The 21,813-nt window shown below is 51.8% G+C and overlaps 1 protein-coding gene across 1 annotated transcript in view; it reads left to right on the plus strand.

Moving 5' to 3' along the window:
* IGFBP2 (insulin like growth factor binding protein 2) overlaps positions 1 to 15,206 on the plus strand; it is a 28,671-nt gene extending 13,465 nt beyond the window's left edge. Inside the window, 3 exon segments of the mRNA NM_174555.1 lie at positions 11,458 to 11,687; positions 12,705 to 12,845; positions 15,042 to 15,206. Of these exon segments, the coding sequence (NP_776980.1) occupies positions 11,458 to 11,687; positions 12,705 to 12,845; positions 15,042 to 15,206 (536 nt within the window).
* The last annotated feature ends 6,607 nt before the right edge of the window (positions 15,207 to 21,813 follow it).

Raw genomic sequence — 21,813 nt, forward strand, 5'->3', positions numbered from 1 at the left:
GAGGAGTGGCTGGAGTGAGTTTATCTTTAAAAATGCAGAGAGGTACTAAGAATGACATAATAATGCCAGTCTACCACCCATAGCTGGGAATGGATGATGTTTGTTGTCACATTTACTCCAAGTCTTTTTTTTTTTAAAGCGTCCCCTCTCCACCAGCCACCCCCGTCCCCTGTCCCTGCTCGCTAGACAACCACTTAGCGTTATTCACTGCTTCTCTTTCTTAACTAAACAGATCTGCTAATTGGATGACCAACATTTCAGAGTTGTTCTCTGAGAATAAATGGGAAAATGTACATAAAAGGTTTCTTTCGGCAACTTTCCCCCCCATCCACTTTAGATTTTTGAGATCTACCCATGTTGATAGACACTGGTCAGAGCTATTCTTTTTGACTGCTCTAATTATTTCATTGTATTATTTTATTGATTTATCTATCCATTCATCTGTTGAAAGGCTTTTGGATACAGTTGCTAAATAGGTTTCACAAGTACAGTGATGCTGTAATGAAAGTTTTTGTGCACAAGTCAGAGAGAAGCAGTTACTGGGTCAGGCACATTCTTCTCTTTCCTATTAGCCTCTGGTTCAGGTTTGCACCAAAGCACATTCTCTGCTTACTTGGGCCTTCAGCAGGTGGATCCCCTGGCCAGGTTCTCAGATGACTTGTGTTGAACCAGAAGAGAAATGCTTGGGACCCCCGGCAAAAAGGGAAAGCTGGTGGGGCTGCTGACAATCTTTATATCAATTTCTCTGGCTCTTCAAGGACAGCCTGGCTTGCAGAGCCCCAAAGGACCGTGTTGAATTTCAGCATGTTTTTGTTTTCTCAAACTGTCTGCCTCCACCCTGACCCTCCCCAGGCCTTGGCAATTCCAGGAATGACCCTGGTGTTTATGAAGCAGCCCTTTGGAGATCGCAGAGGCAGAGAGGCCCTGTGCTGTGTTTCTGCTCACTCAGGTTGGCAGGGAGGGGGTGAGATGAGAGCTGCTCTAGGAACCTCCAAGGTGCCTGGCCAAGGATGGCCCCTCTGTGTGCATCCAAGCATAGACACGTGTCTGTTTACGAACCCGCCTGTCCGCAGGTGCAAAGAGCGTATGAATCTTTGTCTTGGCAAGGTGTACACGTGAAGCCATATCTCTTGAGCAGAAGCCTTTTCTCCCACCACCAAGAAATTCTTTGGGAAACCGAGGCAGGAATGGGGCCCTGAACTAGAAGGGGGTTGTTAAAAGTATAGTCTCTGACGCCCACCCAGGTCTTGCTGTCTCCAAAGCTTTGGGGCTGGAGCGGTGGTGTTTAGTCGCCATGTCTGACTCTTTTGTGACTCCATGGGCTGTAGCCTGCCAAGCTCCTCTGTCCATGGGATTTTCCAGACAATAATACTGGAGTGGGCTGCCATTTCTTTCCCTAGGGAATCTTCCTGACCCAGGGATTGGACCTGTGTCTCCTGTATTGGCAGGCAGGTTCTTTACCACTGAGCCACCAGGGGAGCCCTGGGGCTGGAGTGTAGGACTCTGTTTCTCCACAAGCTCTTCAGATGCTATCTGATGAACAGCTATGATTAGGAAACGTTTGCCTGGTCTCACTCCCTGAATTTACAGCTGAGCACACGGGGGCCTGCACATCTGAGACACCCAGCTGGCATCACCCAGAACCCCAGGCCTGGAGGTAATCTCAAGATCAGAACCTGGGGACTTTAACTTCCCAGCCAGCACTGCCCTTCCCACCATACTGGAACCGGTTGGCCAAAGCTTTGAGCCCAAGAGCCCTTGTTCCAAAGGAAATCCTACAAGGGCTCAGAATGGCTTGGCAGGTGGTTGTCCTCTGCCTTCCTGTTGGCCACTGTCGCTGTCTCCAGTAGTGGTTCCTTCCCAGCATGAGGATGGGACTGGGTGCCCACTGGCCATCCCCCTCCACAGACTTCACCCAGCTCTACAGCCCTTAGCTGGGTGGTGGGCCCTGGTAGCTGTGGGGGTGCAGGGCCACGGTCCTCAGGTGAGAAAGGTCAGTACCTGCACCTGTATGATGTGACCACCTGGGTCGAATTCAGCACGGTTCTCTGGGGCTCTGTGAGCCAAGCTGTCCCTGAAGAGCCAGAGAAATTGATATCAAGATGGTCAGCAGCCCTACTAGCTTTCCCTCCTTTCTGTGAGTCTAGAACGTCAGAAGAGGCTGCTTACTTGCAGCCATTTCCTTACGTAGAGGGTGGTCAGAAACCTCTTTTGTTTGAAACTTGCTTTGCTTGCAAACCATGCAGAGGCGCTGCTGGTCTGGTGGCAGCTGAGAGAGGTCAGATTGCTTAGCGGTCGTCCTTGCAGGGAGCAGGGGCTCAGAGTCGGGGAAAGAACGGGAAGGGAGTTTGCAATGAATCTGGGTATGAGCAGGGGGTAGATGGCCTGATCCAGGAGAGTCATTAACTGAGCTGGAATGTTGCCACTGCTGACATCCACGCATGCGTGCACTACTCAGGATTCCCATGTGAGAGGTCTCAGTTGCCAGCTGCCCGTGACCATCTAAAAAAAAGTAGAGGATGACATGTGATGTCTCTCACCCAGAGAGACTAGGGACCTCAGGTTTAACTTTAGCTGAAGAATAACAAATAGGCCCCCTTTGTACCCTGTGTATATGTGTTAGTTGCTCAGTCGTGTCTGACTCTTTTGTGACCCCATGAACTGTAGGCTCCTCTGTCCATGGGATTCTCCAGGCAAGAATACTAGAGTGGGTTAGCATGCCCTTCTCCAGGGGATCTTTCCCACCCAGGGATTGAACCCAGGTCTTCTGCATTGGCAATAGATTCTTTACCCTCTGAGCCACCAGGGAAGCCCCTTTCTACCCCACCCATTTCTAACTTCTGCCCCTACCTTCCCCACCTCCCAGCATGGCCTGAATTACCCACCCCAGCCTCTGGGCGGCTTGTGTTACTGAACACAGTGGCTACAGGCTAGGCGCGTCTGGTGAGCACAGTCAGCCATACAAACGGAGGGACTGGCTTCAGATTCTCTCCAACAAAAGTGGAAAGCTTGTTGGCAAGTTTACCTGGGAGTCCAGCCTCACCTGTGCGTGCATGGTGGGCATGAGACTCTTGTTTTTCCTCCCTCCCTTTCTGCCTTCTTTCTTCCCCTTATCCTCCCATCCTTCCTTCCCTTAGTTTCTGTAAGCAGAGTTAAAGTAATTTCGGCAAATCCACCCTTGCCCAAGGACTTCATCAGATGGCAGAGAGCTTCGATGTTTGCAATATAATATATATATAATCAACAGAATCGTTTCAGAAGAAATATCTGAATAGATGGTTTTGCACAACTCTCTTTTCACAAGTCCCCACCCCAGCCCCACCCCCACCCCCAACTCCATGCATTTGGCCATTCTGCAGATCAGATATCACCCACCATTCCCCTCTGCCTGACAAATGCACCTTTCATTTTACTCATTCCAGAACTAGATGATTCGTGTGTTTCTTCCAAGGCCTGGTTGCCCACATTGGGAGTCTACAAATGCTGTAGACTATTTAAGTAGCAGCCTTCACTTTTGTTGTTGTTAAGTTGCTAAATTATATCTGACTCTGTGACCCCATGGACTGCAGCACACCAGGCCCCTCTGTGCTCCACCACCTCCCAGAGTCTGCTCAAATTCACATCCATTGAGCTGGTGATGCCGTCTAACCATCTCATACTCTGCCACCCTGTTCTTTTGCCTTCAGTCTTTCCCAGCATCAGAGACTTTTCCAGTGAGTCGACTCTTCACATCAAGTGGCCAAAGTATTGGAGCTTCAGCTTCAGCCTTCACTTAAGTACAGTGATTCTTCTTCTTTTTTTTTTTCAGCTTTGAGAAATTAGAGCTCAGAAAGGTTAAAGGGTTTGGCCCAAATCACAGGTGACCTGTCAGTGGCAAAGCCAGGATTGGAATTCAGGGCTCTTGACTCCTAACCATTCGAGTTTGTGAATGAATTGTCCATGGCTATGGATATTAATGGAGAAGTTATCTGAGAGGGAGGAGAAAGATGGTAGTTAGTATTTATGTTTTTGCCCAACATATATGTCAAGGTTAAGTGCATTTTGGGGGAAATCAACAAAGAGCCATGTGACTTCTGTATGCAGCCGGGATGGAACTAAGGAAGGAGCCAGCATTCCCCTAGCCTGTTACTTGCAGTGTATTCTTGAAGGGCCTGGGGATGCTAGTACCTGTTGAAGGAAGTGAGTTCACTGAGAGAATGAGTGATGGATTTAGGGTTGGGTTAGATCATCTCTATGGTGCCCTCAGCCCTTAGATTTCCGAATAATTATGAGACAGAAGGTTGGAAAATGGCTAGGATTTCTTTAGAATAAAAAAGGAGATGTATTGACCTATGATGAAGATGTGTGATGGTTTTTGGAAAAGATCTTCTTTTCTCATCAGCCGTGCATAAGCAGGAAAGGGTAGGGGGTTGCTGTTAGAGTCTTAAGGCTTGTTTTCCTCAGAGTGTGCTAAGATTTATTCTAAATCAGAAATTGTTGTTGTTCAGTCTCGAAGTCATGTCTGACTCTTGAGATCGCATGGACTGCAGCATGCTAGGCTTGCCTGTCCTTCACTATTTTCTGCAGTTTGCTCAAACTCAAGTCCATTGAGTTGATGATGACATCCAACCATCTTGTCCTGTATTGCCCCCTTCCTCTCCTGCTCTCAATCTTCCCGGCATCAAGGTCTTTTCCAGTGAGTTGGTTCTTCACATCAGGTGGCCAAAGTATTGGAGCTTTAGCTTCAACATCAGTCCTTCCAATGAATATTCAGGGTTGATTTCCTTTAAGATTGATTGATTTAATCTCCTTGCTGTCCAAGGGACTCTCAGGAGTCTTCTCCAATGCCACAGTTCAAAAGCATCAATTCTTCAGCACCCAGCCTCCTTTTTGGTCCGACTCTCACATCTATTCATGACTACTGGGAAAACCATAGCTTTGACTATACAGACATGGTGTCTCTGCTTTTTAATACGCTGTCTGGGTTTGTCATAGCTTTTCTTCCAAGAAGCAAGTTTCTTTTAATTTCATGGCTGCAGTCACTGTCCACAGTGATTTTGGAGCCCAAGAAAATCAAACCTGCCAGCTGTCAAATGGAGCAGAGGTCAGAGCATTGCAGTACGAGAAAGTAACATTTCATGAGAGGAAGGGTCTGTTGGACACAAAGGTCTTCGTTGAATAAGGTTGTCAGTGCTACAATCAAACAAGAAGACACTGAGGGGGAAAGGGCTATGCCCAAAATTAAGTTTTAGTATTTATGGATAGAAGTAGGCAGCTGGAATGTCACCCTCCTCGGGTAGGTTTAGGAAGGCTGGATCACAGAGCAGTGTGGAGACCCCAGGCCAGTTATGGAACACTTGTAACAATAGCAGAGAGGTTGTGTGTGCTCCTGGAGACCCAGGTACTGGTCCTTTGGGCCTCTAGTTTGCTGTCTGTAAAATGGGACACCTCATCCATTTCTTCTCTTCCTTCTGCCTTTCTCACTCAGCTTTCCTCCAGGTGTGTAAGGGGTGAAGTTGGGACAGTGTCCCTGCTGTGTGACCAGCCTTCTCCCTGCCCTACAAGTCTCCCACAGGTGCGCTCTACTCTCCCATCATCATCCCCACTTCCCCACTTGGAAAAGCTTGACCTTCTGTGTATCATTAGGAAACTGCCTGCTATAGCATTGACCCATTTCCTGGGTCACTAGGCAGAGAACAGTTACTGCTTGCTAATCCTTAGGCAGTATCTCGTCAGGGGTCTTGGAGTTCCCTGTCAGTCATCCTGAAGCCTTCAGGCTTTTCCAGTTCAGTGATTCGGGTTGCTAAGAACCATTTCTTAGAGTGACCTTTGCACTACAGCCCATGGAGCTGCATACATAAGTGTTGCTTAATAAATATTATTCTGAACCAAACTCTCCTAGGCAGAAAGAAAAAAAATTCCAACTTGGTATTTTTGTTCCTGAGGGCAAATTCCATCTCTAGCTGGAGTTCTTCTGTGGAATGTTTTCCTGCGGACTGCCCTGTCACCTATAAGAGAACAGATGGGCAGAGCTTGGTAACATGTGCTGATGTCCTTGTCCCGCAGAGGGAGGGGTGCCGTGTGGGTTCGTCCCGAGGGAGGGCCAGCCCTGTGTGCTCGGCACTGTGTATGCATGCCGCCCTTGGGATCCTGCCTGCCGCCCATGGGAGGTGGATCCTGTTTGTGCCCATTTTACAGATGAGCAGTGAAGGCACAGTGAGTTTAGGTAACTTGTCCAGGGCTGCACAGCTCGGTGGTGAAGCTGGGATTCAGCCAAGCGATTAGGCTTTGTAGGCTGAGTGCTTGAACCTCTTTGGCTGGTAATAGGAGCAGTCAAGGAATCAAGGCTCTTCTCAGCCTACCGGCCTTTCTCATCTCCATCCCAGGAAACGATTGCATTTCCCTGGCTCTGGGCTTCCACTTCAAGGTGGTGGGGGCGTCAGCACCTGCGTCAGCGAACCAGGCCCGTGGATTTCCTCATCTTATTAGCGCTTTCATCGGCAATGATGAAATCAATAAAGGAGTGGGTTCCAGGAACATACCCTGGAGCCCAGGCGGCCTCCGTGAGGGTAGGCAAACTGACCTTCAGCTCAGAGCGGTCAGGGACATCTCGGGACAGGAAACCGCCTCTGTCCTCCTGGGATAAGGCTGCTCCCTGGAGCCCTGTCTTCTGGGACCCAGTGTAGGGCGATTTTATATGACTTGGGGGCCCTAGACATGTGTGCCTCCATGGGCCCCTTCCCCCACAAAAAATGGCTTAAAATCATATTTTTATAACTGCACACGTATCAGTGTTATATGAGGATGTTTGCTGTGACTTAAAAGTTTATTATTTTTTCTTCTGATTTTAAAAAGAAATGAAAACATTTCCTGGGGCTCTGGGTAGTGTGCCCACCGTGGTCCGTGATGAGCAGGCCAGCCCTGCCAGGAGCCGGAGGCCCTGAATAAGCATTCTCCTCTGTACGCTTTGCCTCCGCCCAGTGTTTCCAGAGCTTTCCGAGGGCCTGGTTCTGAGCATCAGCTGTGGGCTCAGCTCTAGGCACAGTGGTACGAGTGCCCAGGAGAGTTGGGAAAGAGGGGTCAGCAGGCTGCCAGTTCTCTGAGGTCCCCACCACCATCGCCAAGAAGGCGGGCTCGGAGACCAGAGGCATGCCTGGGGATGGAGCCGTGGTGGAGGGGGTCTTAGCTGAGGCGGGGAGGCGGGTACAGCCTTTGTGAGGGGCTGGGGGTCTTGAGCACTGAGCCATGGAGAGCATCAGGCCTCTGGAGAAAGCCTAACTCCTGAACAGTGGTTTTCACCTGGGGGCATTTTCGCCTCCCGGGGCCATTGGGTAATGTTCAAAGGCATTTTTTGATGATTACAACTTGGGGCGGGTGCTGCTGGCATTTGGTGAGTGGAAGTCCGGGATGATGCTGGGCGCCTCAGGCAGGACAGCTCCCAACAAAGAATCTTGTGGTGCCAAGACTAGTAGTGCTGAGGTTAGGAGACCCCAGCCTCAAGAATGTTCCGGACATTGGTTCCTGTGAGTGGGCCCTTTCCAAAAGTCCTCGAGAGGACTAAACACGCAGGCTGACCTGCCCTCTTCCAACCCAAGGTGGTGTGATTACAGCCACAGTGGAGACAGGCTGTATTCATCTAAGCCTTGGGGTGGCTTCCCATGAAAAGAGAGGAGCCAAGTGAGCTTCTGAGCGTCACAGCTTCAGACAGCGGAGCGGATGGGTCCATAAATGGTGGGAGATTCCCAGAGCCCTTGTCTAGTTCCCTGGTCAGCAGAATGCATGGTCTGGAGTGCTGGAAGTAGTGTTGAGGTCTACAGAAATTCTGCCACGGTGGGGCAGGAAGCTGGCTGGGCAGGGCATGGTGAGGTCGGGGTCGTGCCCAGGGTGAACTGGGGCTAGGCGAGGGCAATCCGCAGGTTCCTGTATTGTCTTTCCCATGGGGTCCTGCCGGGTTCCTGGTGGAAGCAGGCTTTTGTAACCATCTTGCTCTTTTCCTCCTGTGTTCCCTGGGCCGTGCCAGCAGGGATGGGGGCAGAGAGCCTGAAATTGCCCCACGGGTCCAGGGTCAAAGAAGCCTGTAGAAACGGAAATGGCAGAACTGGCGGTGAGGCTGGGGTTGAGTCCTCTTCTCCACTTGTGCCAACATCTGCCACACGCATCAGGGTTAACGTGAAGGAGATGGAGGGTTACCTGGATCAGACCATCTTGTTTATTTGCCGGGTTTATCTCAGACTCTCTCAAGCCTTCCCTGCAGGCTGCTGCCCTCCACCTCTGATATCTGAGGAGGGAGAGGGGGATCTTATCTTCTTTGTGGTTGACCTCAGCTGCCTGAACACTCCAGAGGAAAGCTGTAGCCAGCCCCCCATTCAGGGGAGCGTGGCCAGTAGCTGAGCTGGGGAACCAGGAGCGCCTTCTCTTAGGGCCTCTGGGTTTCTGCTGTTAGGGCCTGAAGGACAGAAAGCGGAGGTGGGCAGGGTAAGGAGCGTCTGGGGCAGGTTGATGGAGACCACGGTGGATCCCGATTCCCACCTGACTTGGTGTCAGATGCTTCAGACCCGCGTTCCCCTGCGGGAGGTGCTGGGGTTTCTGGAATAGGGAGTCACCTGCATTTGGCTATTTATGATAGAATCTGGGCTACTCAGAGCCTCTGGGGAAATAGCCATTCTGGAGAAACATTTTCTGGGTTTCAGAAGGCTTACTCATTTAAAGACTTCAATTTTTATTTTCCTAAAGTGTAACAATTTTGGATAGAAAAAAATTTTTTTTTTTTTAAATACTGAATACTTGATATGCTTACCCCTTCCCTTATTGCATGCCCCAAGGTCATGGCAACCTGCTCCAGTATTCTTGCCTGGAGAATTCCACGGATAGAGGAGTCTGGCAGGCTATGGTCCATGGGGTCACAGAGAATCAGACTCGACTGAGCAACTAACACACACACAAGGTCATATTATCAACATGAGTCTTATTTTGGGCCACACAATGTGGAAGTTTTCAGGGGTCATCAATGGCTGTGGAGTTGTTTGTGGGGCACTGAACATCCCCAGAGTTCTTCTGTCTGTTTTTTTTTAACTGTCTTCTATCCTCTCTGCCATTTGGTACTTCTTGCGCTGACAACATGCCTGCCTTCTTATTCCTTTTAATTTTGTTGATTTTATTTGTGGTGGCCTTGGAAACCAGACATGCAGAAACCAGGCTTACTGGAGCAGTGCTCCTGTGAACCATCAGGGTTCTTCATGCATTGATTTTCCCTGTCTTGTTGGGAAAGCATCACAGCTTTACAATGCTCGGACGTGGTGACTGCTGTTCTGAGGCTTGTGAAACTTATCTTCCTCTGCTTCCTGTCTCTGGGTCAAGTTCCACAGGGCCAGCGTAGCGGATCACTGAGGCAGATGTCATCAGCATCCCATCATCACTATTACCATTTTCGTCATCAAAGTAATCACCACCAACAGGGGTAGTTTCTGCGCCCGCCCGTATCTCAACAGCTTTCCCTTTAACATACACTCAACTGTTCTGTGAAGTAGGAACTATTATTATCCAACAATTTGCAGTTGAGGAAACAGAGGCACAGAGCGAGTATATATGTAGGAGAAATACAGGCTGGTATAAAAAATGGTAGAGCTGGGATTTAGCCTGAGTCTGCCCTGCTAACCAGTGCTCGCCAGTCTGGAAATAATGTACCAGGTTCTAAAGGGATCCTCTCTGGTTAGTGAGATCTGACACACAGGCAGCAGGTCTGGTGTGAAGGGAAAGGATGGGAGCCAACCTTTGTTGAACTCCTCTGTTTGCGGGGACCCTGCTGGTGCCTGGTCCCCTGGAGGATGTAGGTACTGGCTCCCCAAGGCACGGAGGAGGGTCCCACCCCTTAGCTCATGAGGGAGTGAACACCAAAGCTCAGAACAACCCAGAGAGGTTATCACGGGCCCTCCTTTTACAGGTAAGGGTCAGCTTCTTTCCTCCATACAGCACTACCTGGGACAGCGAGCCTCAGCCCGCCACGCTGTGCCTGAGTTCTGAAGGGACTACTGAGTCCTGAGCGCCTTGCTTGAAATTCTTGTGTGGAAGGATTTATCGTAAGACATTTGGGTTTGTTATCCAGACTGTAGGTTTTTGGAGGTGCGCTAAAGGGGAAGAGAAAATGTGCAAGGTTTGTTTGGAGACAGCCCTGAGTGTTCCCTGGGGCTGCAGGCGGCTGCAGGCTGTCTGAGGCCCTGAGGCCCCTGCTGTGTCTGTTAGGGGCTGTGTGCAACCTGGCCTGCCTAGAGCTCTCCGGGCATGGTCTCCCTGGTCAGGACCCTTCCAGACCATTCACTGTTCCCTGGCTGCACACACCTAAGCCTGTGTGAGATGGCGGGGGTGTGGGGCATGCCACATGAGCTGTGCACACAGTAGGAGCTGTTCCCTGTGGCTGACTGGCTGGGGGTCTAAGAAAGTTCAAAAACTTAATGGGTGGACCTCGGAGAGTCATCTGGATATGAGGCTACACGCCCTGCAATAAGATAAAACTACAGCGTGGTCCTTGTTCCCGTTCTGGGAGCTCTCGATGCCATGGGTTAAAGTGGTAGTCGCTCAGTTGTGTCCGACCCTTTGTGACCCCATGGACTATAGCCTGCCAAGCTCCTCTGTCCATGGGATTCTCCAGGCAAGAATACTGCCATTCCCTTCTCCAGGGGATCTTCCCCACCCAGGGATCAAATCCCGGGTCCCCTGCATTGCGGGCAGATTCTTTACCATCTGAGCCACCAGGGAAGCCCTGTTGTGGGGCGGCGGGGCAGCATGCACAGACAGACCAGGAAACAAGTCAGGGACCCTGGGTCGCGCTGTAGGAGTGGAGTGTCCACGCGGGCAGCACAAGAGGGGGCAGGCGAGCTGATGAAGAATGACGGTGGAGGCAGTGTTGGACACTGAGTTCTGGTGGCGACCTGACTCTCCACCTCACTAACCACCATACACCACACAGCCCAGTGCTCTCTGTGGCTTGAATTTCAAAAACTCATCCAATGTGCGCCTTTTCAGACCATACATGATGAAGACTTAAAACAGGGGAGGTTAGTGGTGGGTGAATCTGAGAGGTGTTTCTAGGGAAGAGTTGATGGCCTTAATCCCGTTCCCTGGTGAGGGCCTTGCCCACTCGATCCCCCAACCCTGCCTGGCCTCCTGGGATACGGACAGAGCAGAGTAGGTGGCCCAGGCTCCTTTCTGGAGTCAGAGTTTGTGTTCGCATCCTGGATTGTGATCTTGGTCAAGAAGCTGACCTCCGTGAGCCTCAGCTTCTCCGTCTGTAGAAGCTGGGGGATGTTGGTACTCCTAGTGGCTGTGAAACTGAAATTGATCGCCCACGTATCTTGCTTAGCGCTGTTACTGAGACGTTGGTCATCCCCTTTCTTGTCATTGTCAGGGTCAGCCAATCCCTGGAGAGCTCACATCTGGGGAAGCTAGACCTGCAGCTCTCCATCTCTTCCTCTGTCCCTGCAGACAACGGCGAGGAGCACTCTGAGGGAGGCCTGGTCGAGAACCACGTGGACGGGAACGTGAACTTGATGGGAGGTGGAGGTGGTGCCGGTCGGAAGCCCCTCAAGTCCGGCATGAAGGAGCTGGCCGTGTTCCGGGAGAAGGTCACGGAGCAGCACCGGCAGATGGGCAAGGGTGGCAAACATCACCTCGGCCTGGAGGAGCCCAAGAAGCTGCGGCCGCCACCTGCCAGGGTCAGAGAGGGTCGGGTCTGGCTGGAGGGGTGGGAGGACGGTCAAAGCGAGGGTCCCGGCAGGAGGGGTCCGGAGCACTGCCGTGAGATCCATGTCCTGTGTGCCTGCGGGCAGAGTTCTTTCTGATTCCGCTGCTAACATTCAGTGTTTTTTCAGGCACGTCAGTGTGTTTTTGAGGGCCTCAGCATCTTTGGCTGTGAGATGGGCTGGACATATGGGTTCTTGAAGTCCCTCGCTTCTAAAGCCTCCACATTTCTGCTCGGCTTCATTGCTGTTGTTTAGTTGCTAAGATGTGTCTGACTCTTTTGTGACCCCGTGGACTGTAGCCCGTCACGCTGCTCTGTCCATGGGATTCTCCAGGCAAGAATACTGGAGTGGGTTTCCATTTCCTGCTCCAGGGGATCTTCCCTGATCAGGAAGTGACCTGCATCTCCTGCACTGGCAGGCAGATTCTTTACTGCTGAGCTACTGCGGAAGCACTGCTTGGCTTTGAGATATAGCACCCCCCCCCCAAAAAAAAAGGCTACAGTCCATGGAATCGAACAAGTCAGACACAGCTTAGCAACTACGTCCCCACCACTACCACTTGAACTTGCCCACTCTTGTTGCAATACGCTACCCTCACTGAGCCACCCCTCTTCTCTTTCCAGCTCAGCTCTGCTGTCTTGGCCCTTGGATGGGTTTATGGAAGGGAATGATGGTTGGGCCACTGGATGGCGTAGAGATACTTGAATTCACTGTTTGCAAGTAGATCCCATTTTGACCCCTGAAAGGAGGGAGGAGAGGAGGGAAGACTCACCTGCAGGCTGACTTTCTCTTGGAGGGGGGCGGGGCCTGGTGGTAAGGCAGTGAGCTTGCTGGGCTGGGTGTCGGAAGTTCCTGGTTCCGCCAGCTTGCTGTGTGGTCTTGGGAAAGTGGTGTTCTGCACACGGGCTTCTTTCTGAAGCTGTGCCGGGGTTGGCGTTGCGTGAACCCGTTCTCACTCTGAGTGTCCTCTCTGTGTGCCTGTGCCTGCAGACCCCCTGCCAGCAGGAATTGGACCAGGTCCTGGAGCGGATCTCCACCATGCGCCTTCCGGATGAGCGGGGTCCCCTGGAGCACCTCTACTCCCTACACATCCCCAACTGTGACAAGCATGGCCTGTACAACCTCAAACAGGTGAGTGAGGGTGTCCCTGGCCTGGGTGTGCCTTGTTCTTGCCTCCCATACCGCCAGTAAGCCCCTGAGGTCTCAGCGCTGAGCCCAAGACCAGTCTTCTGCGAGGAGGAGGGCAGGGATGCCAGCCGAGGAGGGTGGGGATGCCAGCTGCCAGGCCAGGGAGGGTGGGGCGGGGCTTGTTGGCTTCAGTCCCTTCCGAGGCTGACTTCAATTCCCCGGCTACCTGCCAGCAGTGGTTAGTATGAGAGGGAGCCTCTTGGAGAAGAGATAGGGCCTCATAACAGCACCTCTTGACTTTACTGAGCATTAGAATCACCTGCCGGTGATTCTGGGGACCCGGCCGCAAGAGATTGCCGTTCAGAAGGTTGAGTGGGGTCCGAGAGTTTGCGTGTCTAACCAGCTCTCAGGGATGCTGATGGTCCCTGGACCCCACTTCCAGAATCACTTGACTTAAACTGTTTAAAACCAGGTAGCCTCTCTGGTTTCCCAGTATCTCAAAGAATGGAGAAACACCACTTGAAATATTACTAAAATAGGTAATAGAAGAGGGCTTCCATTAGTGGCTCAGCAGTAAAGAATCTCTGCCAGTGCAGGACACTCGGGTTTGATTCCTGGGTTGGGAAAATCCCCAGGGAAGGAAATGGTAACCCACACCGGTATTCTTGCCTGGGAAATCCCATGGACAGAGGAGCCTGATGGTCTGGAGTCCTATGGGGTCAAAAGGGTCAGACATGACTTAGCAACTAAACAGTTAACAACAACATGAATACATTAGAGAAAATTAAGAAAGTTTAAGTTTTTAAAAGAAAAGAACCCTTTTTCCTCCCCCTTCCACTCTGTTCATATGCCTTTTAATGACCTATGTGTATATCTGTATTTACCTAACCACATAGAGTTTATAGTGGTGATTGTTACCAGTTGTTTAATCTTGGTGGGTTGTCCTTTAACCTGCCCCACTGCTCACTTCCTCAGGCTCATCCCTTGTGTAGGGAGAAAAGGTCCGTGCGCATTTCACGTAAGGCAGGATTGAGAGAGTGTGGGCTCCACCAGCCATTCTCTTTTCCAGTGGAGGATCTGAGCCCAGGTGCACAACGGGTTTCTCTAGGGAGCTTTAAACAATACGAATGCCTGGGCCCCACCCCCAGACATCCATATTTTGTGAGACTGGGGTGCTTTCTGGGCACTGGCTTTTCAAAGGCTCCCCTGGTGATCCTAGTGGGTATTGGAGCTGACTTAAAAGCTGGGTATGTGGGAACTTGCCTGGTGGTTCAGTGGCTAAGACTGCACTCCCAGTGCAGGGGGCCCAGGTTCAATCCCTGATGGGGGAACTAGATCCCACATGCTGCAACCAAGACCTGGCACAACCAAATAAAAAAATTAAAAGGAAAGGTGGGTGTGTGGAGCCAGAAGATGGGGTATGGGGCTCTCCTGACACCCCAGGGGATCTCACTTCCCCATCTTCTTAGCCCAGGCATCTTTGTCCCTTGAAATATCAGTCTGCCATTAAAAGCACACCTGCCCTTTAAATGTAAGCCAGCTACTTTGTTTGGAGTGCCAAAGAAGCAATAGCAATCTTTTCTTCCAAACCTTATGGATAAACGGGATTTTCAAGACGAATTGGCTCATGGGAAAGAGCAGGCACCCTGGGAGGGCAATGCCCGGGTTGGTATACCATCTGTGGCTCTCACCAGGGAAATGCCCGGGTTGGTGTACCAGCGGTGACTCTCCCTAGCTCTGTGACACAAGCCAAGTCTGTGCTTCCTTCTGATCATCTATAAAGTGGTAAAACATTGGTACTTAATTCTCAAGCTGATTGTGGAGGTAAATGAGTGTATGTTAGATAGGAACTGTAAGCAAGCAGCATAGAGATTGCTTACACCACGCCCAGCACCTTTTACCATTATGTGCATTCCCGACCTCCCGTTACAAGTGTACATCCAACTATCCCGTACACTGGGTCGGCAGCTGGATGGGACCTCCCCACGTGTGGGGGCCAAGCCTTTCTATTGAAGCCACCCCCAGCAGCCTTGCTAATAACCAGAGCGCAGTTCCTGGGCCAGCATCACGCGTCACACTGGAGCGTAAATGACCGTGTGGAATTGGCAGGCACACCCAGACCGCAGAACAGGAGCCTGCATTTCAGTGAGACCCCCTCATTTTTATCGAGGTGTTCTCTATGTCCTCCTCTCTCCTCAGTGCAAGATGTCTCTGAACGGGCAGCGTGGGGAGTGCTGGTGTGTGAACCCCAACACCGGGAAGCTGATCCAGGGAGCCCCCACCATCCGGGGAGACCCCGAGTGTCATCTCTTCTACAACGAGCAGCAGGGGGCTCGAGGGGTGCACACCCAGCGGATGCAGTAAACCATAGCCAGCCGGTGCCTGGCACCCCCCACCTCCACCCCTCTTCGGAGCGGGCAGAGCATGGAGAGCGCATGCGTGGTGGGTGGCGGGGCGGAGCTTCCAGGAGTTCTGACATGTGTATTTATATTTGGAAAGAGACCGGCACCGAGCTCGGCACACACCCCCCCACCCCCTTCCCCACCTTCCCCCTCCCCAGCCGGAGATGCCTGCACCCTCCCTGCTCGAGGCCCTGCTGGGCAGGAAGGGGATGGTTGCAGTGGCGGAGCTGGGGTAAATGTTTGGGAGAGGGAAAAAAAGAAATTTTTATTTTTGAACCCCTGTGTCTCTTTTGCTTAAGATTAAAGGAAGGAAAAATAAAGCTTGTGTGTCTTTTGCCTGAGTCTTTGCTGCCCCACCCCCCACCCCCCTCACCCCCCAACCTCCTCCAACCCCCATGCCCAAAAGAGGTTCTGAGGCTTACCAGCCTCCTTCCCTCCAGTTTTGCCCCGACTGTGTGGGGAAGCCAGGCAGGCCAGCCTCGGGTTCATAACAGAAATGAGATGGATGGGGCGGGAGGAAGTCAGGAATCCAGGTGGAGCCCCCCAGCACAGCCCTAGGAGTCTGGCCAACCTCCCCTGCCCCTGGGTGGGCTCTGGGGGAGGAGGGGTGGACCCCAGTGTCTCTTCTTCCATCTCACATTGAGATGACATTGCAGAGGAAGAAAGGGATCCTGGAAATTGGAATTGGGGTCCTCTGGCCCCCCCAATTAAGGAGAGCTCTCTTACCCCGCAGGAGACATGTAATCACCCCCAAGGGAAGTGAGTGGGGCTGTTGTGACTTGGAGTCTCAGACCTGCTTGCTGAGGGGCCCAAGGAGCTGTCTGGCTCCAGAACAGCACCTCTTGGCTAAAGCTGAGGGACCAGGGAAAGGGCACAGACACAGGCCCTATTTCTGAAGCAGAATTCTGTCCACTTGGTTCTGTTGGCATCTCCAGCCCCGGCCAATTCCAGGGGGCTCCCCACTTGGCCGGCTTCCCTAGTGGCTCAGTGGTAAAGACTCTGCCTGCCAATGCAGGAGATGCAGGTTTGATCCCTGGGTTGGGAAGAGCTCCTGGAAAAGGAAATGGCAACCCACTCCAGTGCTCTTGCCTTGGAGAATCCCATGGACAGAGGAGCCTGGCAGGCTACAGTCCATGGGATCTCAAAGAGTTGGGCACAACTTAGTGGCTAAACAACAGCTCCACTCTGCAGGAGGCCACGGGGAAGTGGTGCTCCTGCTTTCAGGCCCACTGTTCACACGGCCTTACTTTCCACAGCGCCCCTTCTGTGACATCGCACCCCTTCCCGTGTGGAGGAGGGGACCAGAGACAGCCATGCCTGAGCCACCACCCTCCTGATCAGCCACCTGGCAACTCAGGAAGGAGGCAGAAGGACACCTGGGGCCAGGCCTGGGAGTGAGATGAACTTCACTTAGAGAAGAGAAAAAAGCACGCCCCCCAGAGCAGGCAGATCCCCAGCCAGAGCCTCTGGGCTGTACCGGCGAGGGTCTGGCTGCCCCGGAAGTACATTAAAGCTGTTAGTCCTCAGGAATCCACAAATAAGGTGCTATTGTTAGCTTCACAGGTAAGGAAAAAGGCACTCAGAGATGCCTAACCTGCACTGCCTGGGACCGGGTCCCCTGACTCCTAGGTGGGTTTGCCGCTCAGCCCTGAGTTATACTGCCCTCTGTGGGCAGAAGCAAGGAGGTTCTCCTGGAGAGTCTAGAGGGCTTTGGGCACTGGTTGGATCTGTGCCCTGTGGGTCACCAGCCCCTTCACGAGGGGTGCTCCCCCATCCTTCTCCAATCACCTCAGCTGTCGTCGGCAGCCAGTGGCTGCTGCCCTGGGTGGGGCAGCAGTTTTCAACTTAACTAATTTGAATTGACTGAGGCACTAAAAAATTTCTCATCCTGGGGCTGTGCCCTGCCATCAAAAATTCTGACCTAATTGGTCTAGAGTGGACCACAGGCAAGGTGTTTTAATTAATGTAATTAAATTAATTAAAGTTCTAGTGCTTTCTACCCAAAACTGAGAAACCTGGGTTTGAATTCTGTCCCACCACTTATTATTCGTTTGCCCAGAGCTACATTACTCACCTCTGAGCCTCAGTTTTCCTCACCTGTCTAATGGGGATGATTTTAGCCTCAACAGAGTTGATACCTAATGTCACCCAATTGATAACAGCGTGGTATCGATATGAGACAACAGATGCGGTTGTGCTCCAGAAGCTATGAGTGTACCATATGACGGGTTAGGATGGGGCCATTGCTGGGGTCAGTGCTCACGCCAGCCCCCACCATAGCTCACGTGCCCCAGGGTTGCTAACTCGCGTGGATCCTTTCTGTAATGTTTTTGCAGAGTTCTCCTGAGGATACCACAGTCTTTTTGCCCATTTTCATATCACTTGCCCACAGCCTCCTTGTACTCTTAAACTCTCTGAAGAGGTGGATTTTTACGGGTGCGTGAGCACCCTTCTGCTATGGCTCTTGCTACAGGAAACGCATTGACTGATGTATAGTGTGACCTAGAAACCTTTTCAGAGGCAAAGCTTAATTGCACCCACGTGGGAAGATGGTTGACCGGGCAGCGATCTCTGAAGATCAGAGATGTCAAGCTGATCGCTCACCTTCTGGGACTAACTGCCTCTTCCAATTTTAAAGACGGGAAGTTGATGAACACCGGGGCTATACTGCCACTGTGTGGCAATATAGGGAACTGCATCTGAGTTTACATGGTCTGCAAGAGTCATTTGCTTAAGGGTTGGTCCCAGGAGTCCAGGTTGAGTCAGCTGGGGGATGCTTGTTAAACTTGCGATCAATGGCATCTATTCTGGACTGCCTGTTCTTGTGCCCTCTGAATTTGGAGAATCACTGCTGTAGTGACTTCATCTATCTGTCAGCTGTGTCTGGAATACTAGCTCCATGTGATGGGGTAGTTGAGAGCATGAGTTTAGAGATAAGGCAGTCTTGGAATTTGGGCTGTACCTACTTAAAGCGTATGTGAACTTTTTTTTTTTTTTTTTTTGCTGTGCGACGTAACTTGTGGGATCTAATTTCCTGAGCAGGGATTGAAGGTAGGCCTTTGGCAGTAAAAGTGCAGTCCTGACCACTGGACTGCCAGGGAATTCCTTGACTTAGGTGACTTTGGACACATTTCTAACTTCTGAACCTCATTTGTTTCATCTTTAAATATTGAGATAATTTCTCTCAAAGAATTGCTTTGAGAATATAAAGTCATTTTTGTCATATAATAAATGCTGCCTACATGCAGTTGTAGGCTTCCCTGGTAGCTCAGATGGTAAAGAATCTGCCTGCAATGTAGGAGACGCAGGTTCAATCCCTGGATCAGGAAAACCCCCTAGAGGAGGGAATGGTAACCCACTCCAGTATTCTTGCCTGGAGAATCCCATGGACAGACCATGGGGTTGCAAAGAGTTGGACACAACTGAGCAACTAACACACACACACATGCAGTTGTACTGCATCCTGGCTCACTGTTAGGGTTTTACAATATAAAGAAGGAAAAGATTATGGTCCCTGACCTGAAGGGGCTGACATTCTAGTGGAGGGAACCAGCCACCAACAGAAGAGTGCCCGGTGAAATTAAGAGGGGCATCTGTGTCTTGGGAGATGCGAAAACACAGGCGTAAGGAGGAAGTAGGCATCTGGAGAAAGGAGTGGTGTGTGTATGTGAGTGTGTGCATGTGTGTGTGGCGGGGTTCACACAGAGGGACCAGCATGAGCTACCCAGTGGCCGTGGAGACCTGCCTGAGGCCAAGGCTGCCTGTGGAATGGGAGGTTTAAGGGGAGGAGGGCCCACCAGGAAGGACCTGGGTATCTTGCTAAAGGCTTTTGGACTGAAAGCGCTCAAGAGTCAAGGAATTTAGGCAGAGGATAATGTGACTGGTTGTCATTCAGTTGGTAAATCGTGTCGGACTCTGTGACCCCATGGACTGCAGCACACCAGGCTTCCCTGTCCTTCACTATCTCCCAGAATTTGCTCAAATTCATGTCCATTGAGTTGATGATACCATCCAGCCATCTCATCCTCTGTCATCCCTTTCTCCTCCTGCCCTCAATCTTTCCCAGCATCAGGGTCTTTTCTAGTGAGTACTCTCTGCATCAGGTGGCCAAAGTATTGGAGCTTCAGCATCAGTCTTTTTAGTGAATACTCAAGGTTGATTTCCATTAGGATTGACTGATTTGATCTCCTTGCAGTCAAAGGGACTCTTGAGAGTCTTCTCCAACACCACAGTTCAAAAGCATCAATTCTTTGGTGCTCAGCTTTCTTTATGGTCCAACTTTCACAACCATACATGACTGCTGGAATAACCATAGCTTTGACTAGACAGATCTTGGTCAGCAAAGTGTTGTCTCTCCTTTTTAATATCCTGTGTAGGTTTGTCATGATCTGTGCGTTAGAAAGTGAGCTCTGACTGCAATGTCCAGCATGGAGGACACGAGTGGGGTTGGGAGGTCCCAGCAGGAAGGAACTGCAATGACCCAGGTGAGAAGAGAGCATGGTCTGAAGCGGGCAGGGGAGGTGATGAGAGCAGTCAGACTGGAGAGCTGTCAAGGAGGTGGCTTATTCCTGGGATTTGGGAACTTATCAGGTGTCAGAGGTTAAGGAGAGTCAGGCTGAGGCAGCTGGGTGGATGGTGATTCCATTCTCTGAGAGCAAAGAGAGATGGAAGGAGGAGAAGAAAGGAGATGAAGAGCGAACAGTTCAAGAGGGGGGATGACGAGTCCAAATTGTGTTTGTGGTTTTGAACTTTGTGCTTCTAAGGTATAAAATCAGATGGGCAAAGTACATGAGCTTATGGTACGAGATCAGTTTGGGACACTTCGAACTTGAGTTGTCTGGGGGACTTTGGGTGGAGAAAATATCCTTGACCCTCCCGTCATTCTCATCCTGGTATCTGGTTCATGAGCAAGTCCCATTGGCCTGTCCGTCCCCTTCTCTGCCTCTTCTCTGTCGCCAGTACAGCAGGAGAGGGGATGGCTGATGGAGGGGATGGGTAGGGAGAGAAAAGGAAGGGGACCGTCCCTTGGAAACAGAGGCAGAGTGATGTCAAGGGTGGAACGTGACGGTGGTTTAGTGGCTGACTCCATTTGGGTTGGGAAGGGGAGGTAGGATGTACTCAAAGGTGGGTCTTGGTTCTCTTTGGTAGCCAGATGACAATGTGAGGCAGAGCCTGAAGGTGTGTAGTAGATGGGAGGGGGAGGTGGGGGACTCCTCAGGCAGGCTTTGGAGCTTGGTGACCCCTTGGTGGTGTCAGCCCCCATGACGCTGGGGCTTTCTCTAGCAGGGCTCAGTGGGGCTGTGCAGGAGTGACAAGGGGAGGTTTCCCAGGGCCGAGGGGCTGCAGGGCAGGCAACACCAGACAAGTAGATGCTAACAGTGGAGCCCCGTGGGCTCCAGGCTCCTGGGGGAAGGAAGCTGAGCCAGGGAAGTGTTGATGAATCGAGAAACAGAATGCGGGAGGCCAAAGGCTCTCGTTCTCCACTGAGTAAAACGTTGACACTGCAGCCCTCTCACCACATTTCTCTCACTGAAAGAGCTAGCTGGGCTTGGAATGGGAAAGTAGCATCTTCAGATTTTCCGTGTGGAACCCCTGAGAGAACCCAGGCTCAGAGAGTGGCTGCAGTGGATGGAGGACCTTGGAGTTGAGGACATTTCTAATAGAGTGTGGACTAGAGTGTGGCTTCTCTGATGGCTCAGACGGTAAAGAAACCACCTGCAATGCAAGAGACCCAGGTTTGATCCTTGGGTTGGGAAGATCCCCTGAAGAAGGGAATGGAAACCCACTCCAGTAGCTTCTTTCATGGACAAAGGAGCCTGGCAGGCGACAGTCCATGGGGTCTCAAAGAGTTGGACACGATGGAGGGCTACCACTTTCAACAGAGTGGTCTCCGATCAGCCCCCACACCTAAGGGTGAATGTGGGAGAGGGCAGACCCCAGGCCCCTGCCGGGTCCGGATCACACGGCCCCCAGATGAATGAATGGTCAGCAAGGCGCTGTGGGTCTCAGTGATGAACTGTGCAAGGAGGAGCAGGCTGAAGGGCAGAGCAGCTTGGAGCCAGATCTCCTAATGACGTGGGGAGGTGAACAGGGTGTTGGTTGGTGAGGGTTGTAGGGGTAGGGGGCATGGAGGAGTGGGTCCGGGGATGGGACAAGCCTTGAAGGGGGAACAAAGGGGCCAAAAATCCTAGCTCACTGCCCCCCACCCCAAGGCAGTATGTGGGTGAGCAGCTGCCAATGGAGGGGGCAGGAGACAGTCCCGGGGCTGGTGGTGCCCTGTGGCTGGACTTGGGCCAGCATGGCCTTCCTGCACGCTGCTCTTTCTGCACTCCCCCCTCATCAGCACCCCTGCAGAGGAAAGTGGGACTTCCCAGCACCGCTGTCCCACCCGCCAACTCTCCCGTCACTGCTGGGTGCTGGCTGAACAGCTGTATGCCTGCAAGGTTGTGCACGGGCTTGAGCCGTCTCAGGGGAGAAAGCTTCAGCTATGCTTCAGGAGCCCGTGTGCCCAGCGACAGGCCAGCCCCTCACCAGGCAGGGACACTACCAGTGACTCTGCTTAGCATGTG

Source organism: Bos taurus, chromosome 2 (genome assembly GCF_002263795.3).
Source record: "Bos taurus isolate L1 Dominette 01449 registration number 42190680 breed Hereford chromosome 2, ARS-UCD2.0, whole genome shotgun sequence".
NCBI lineage: Eukaryota > Metazoa > Chordata > Mammalia > Artiodactyla > Bovidae > Bos > Bos taurus.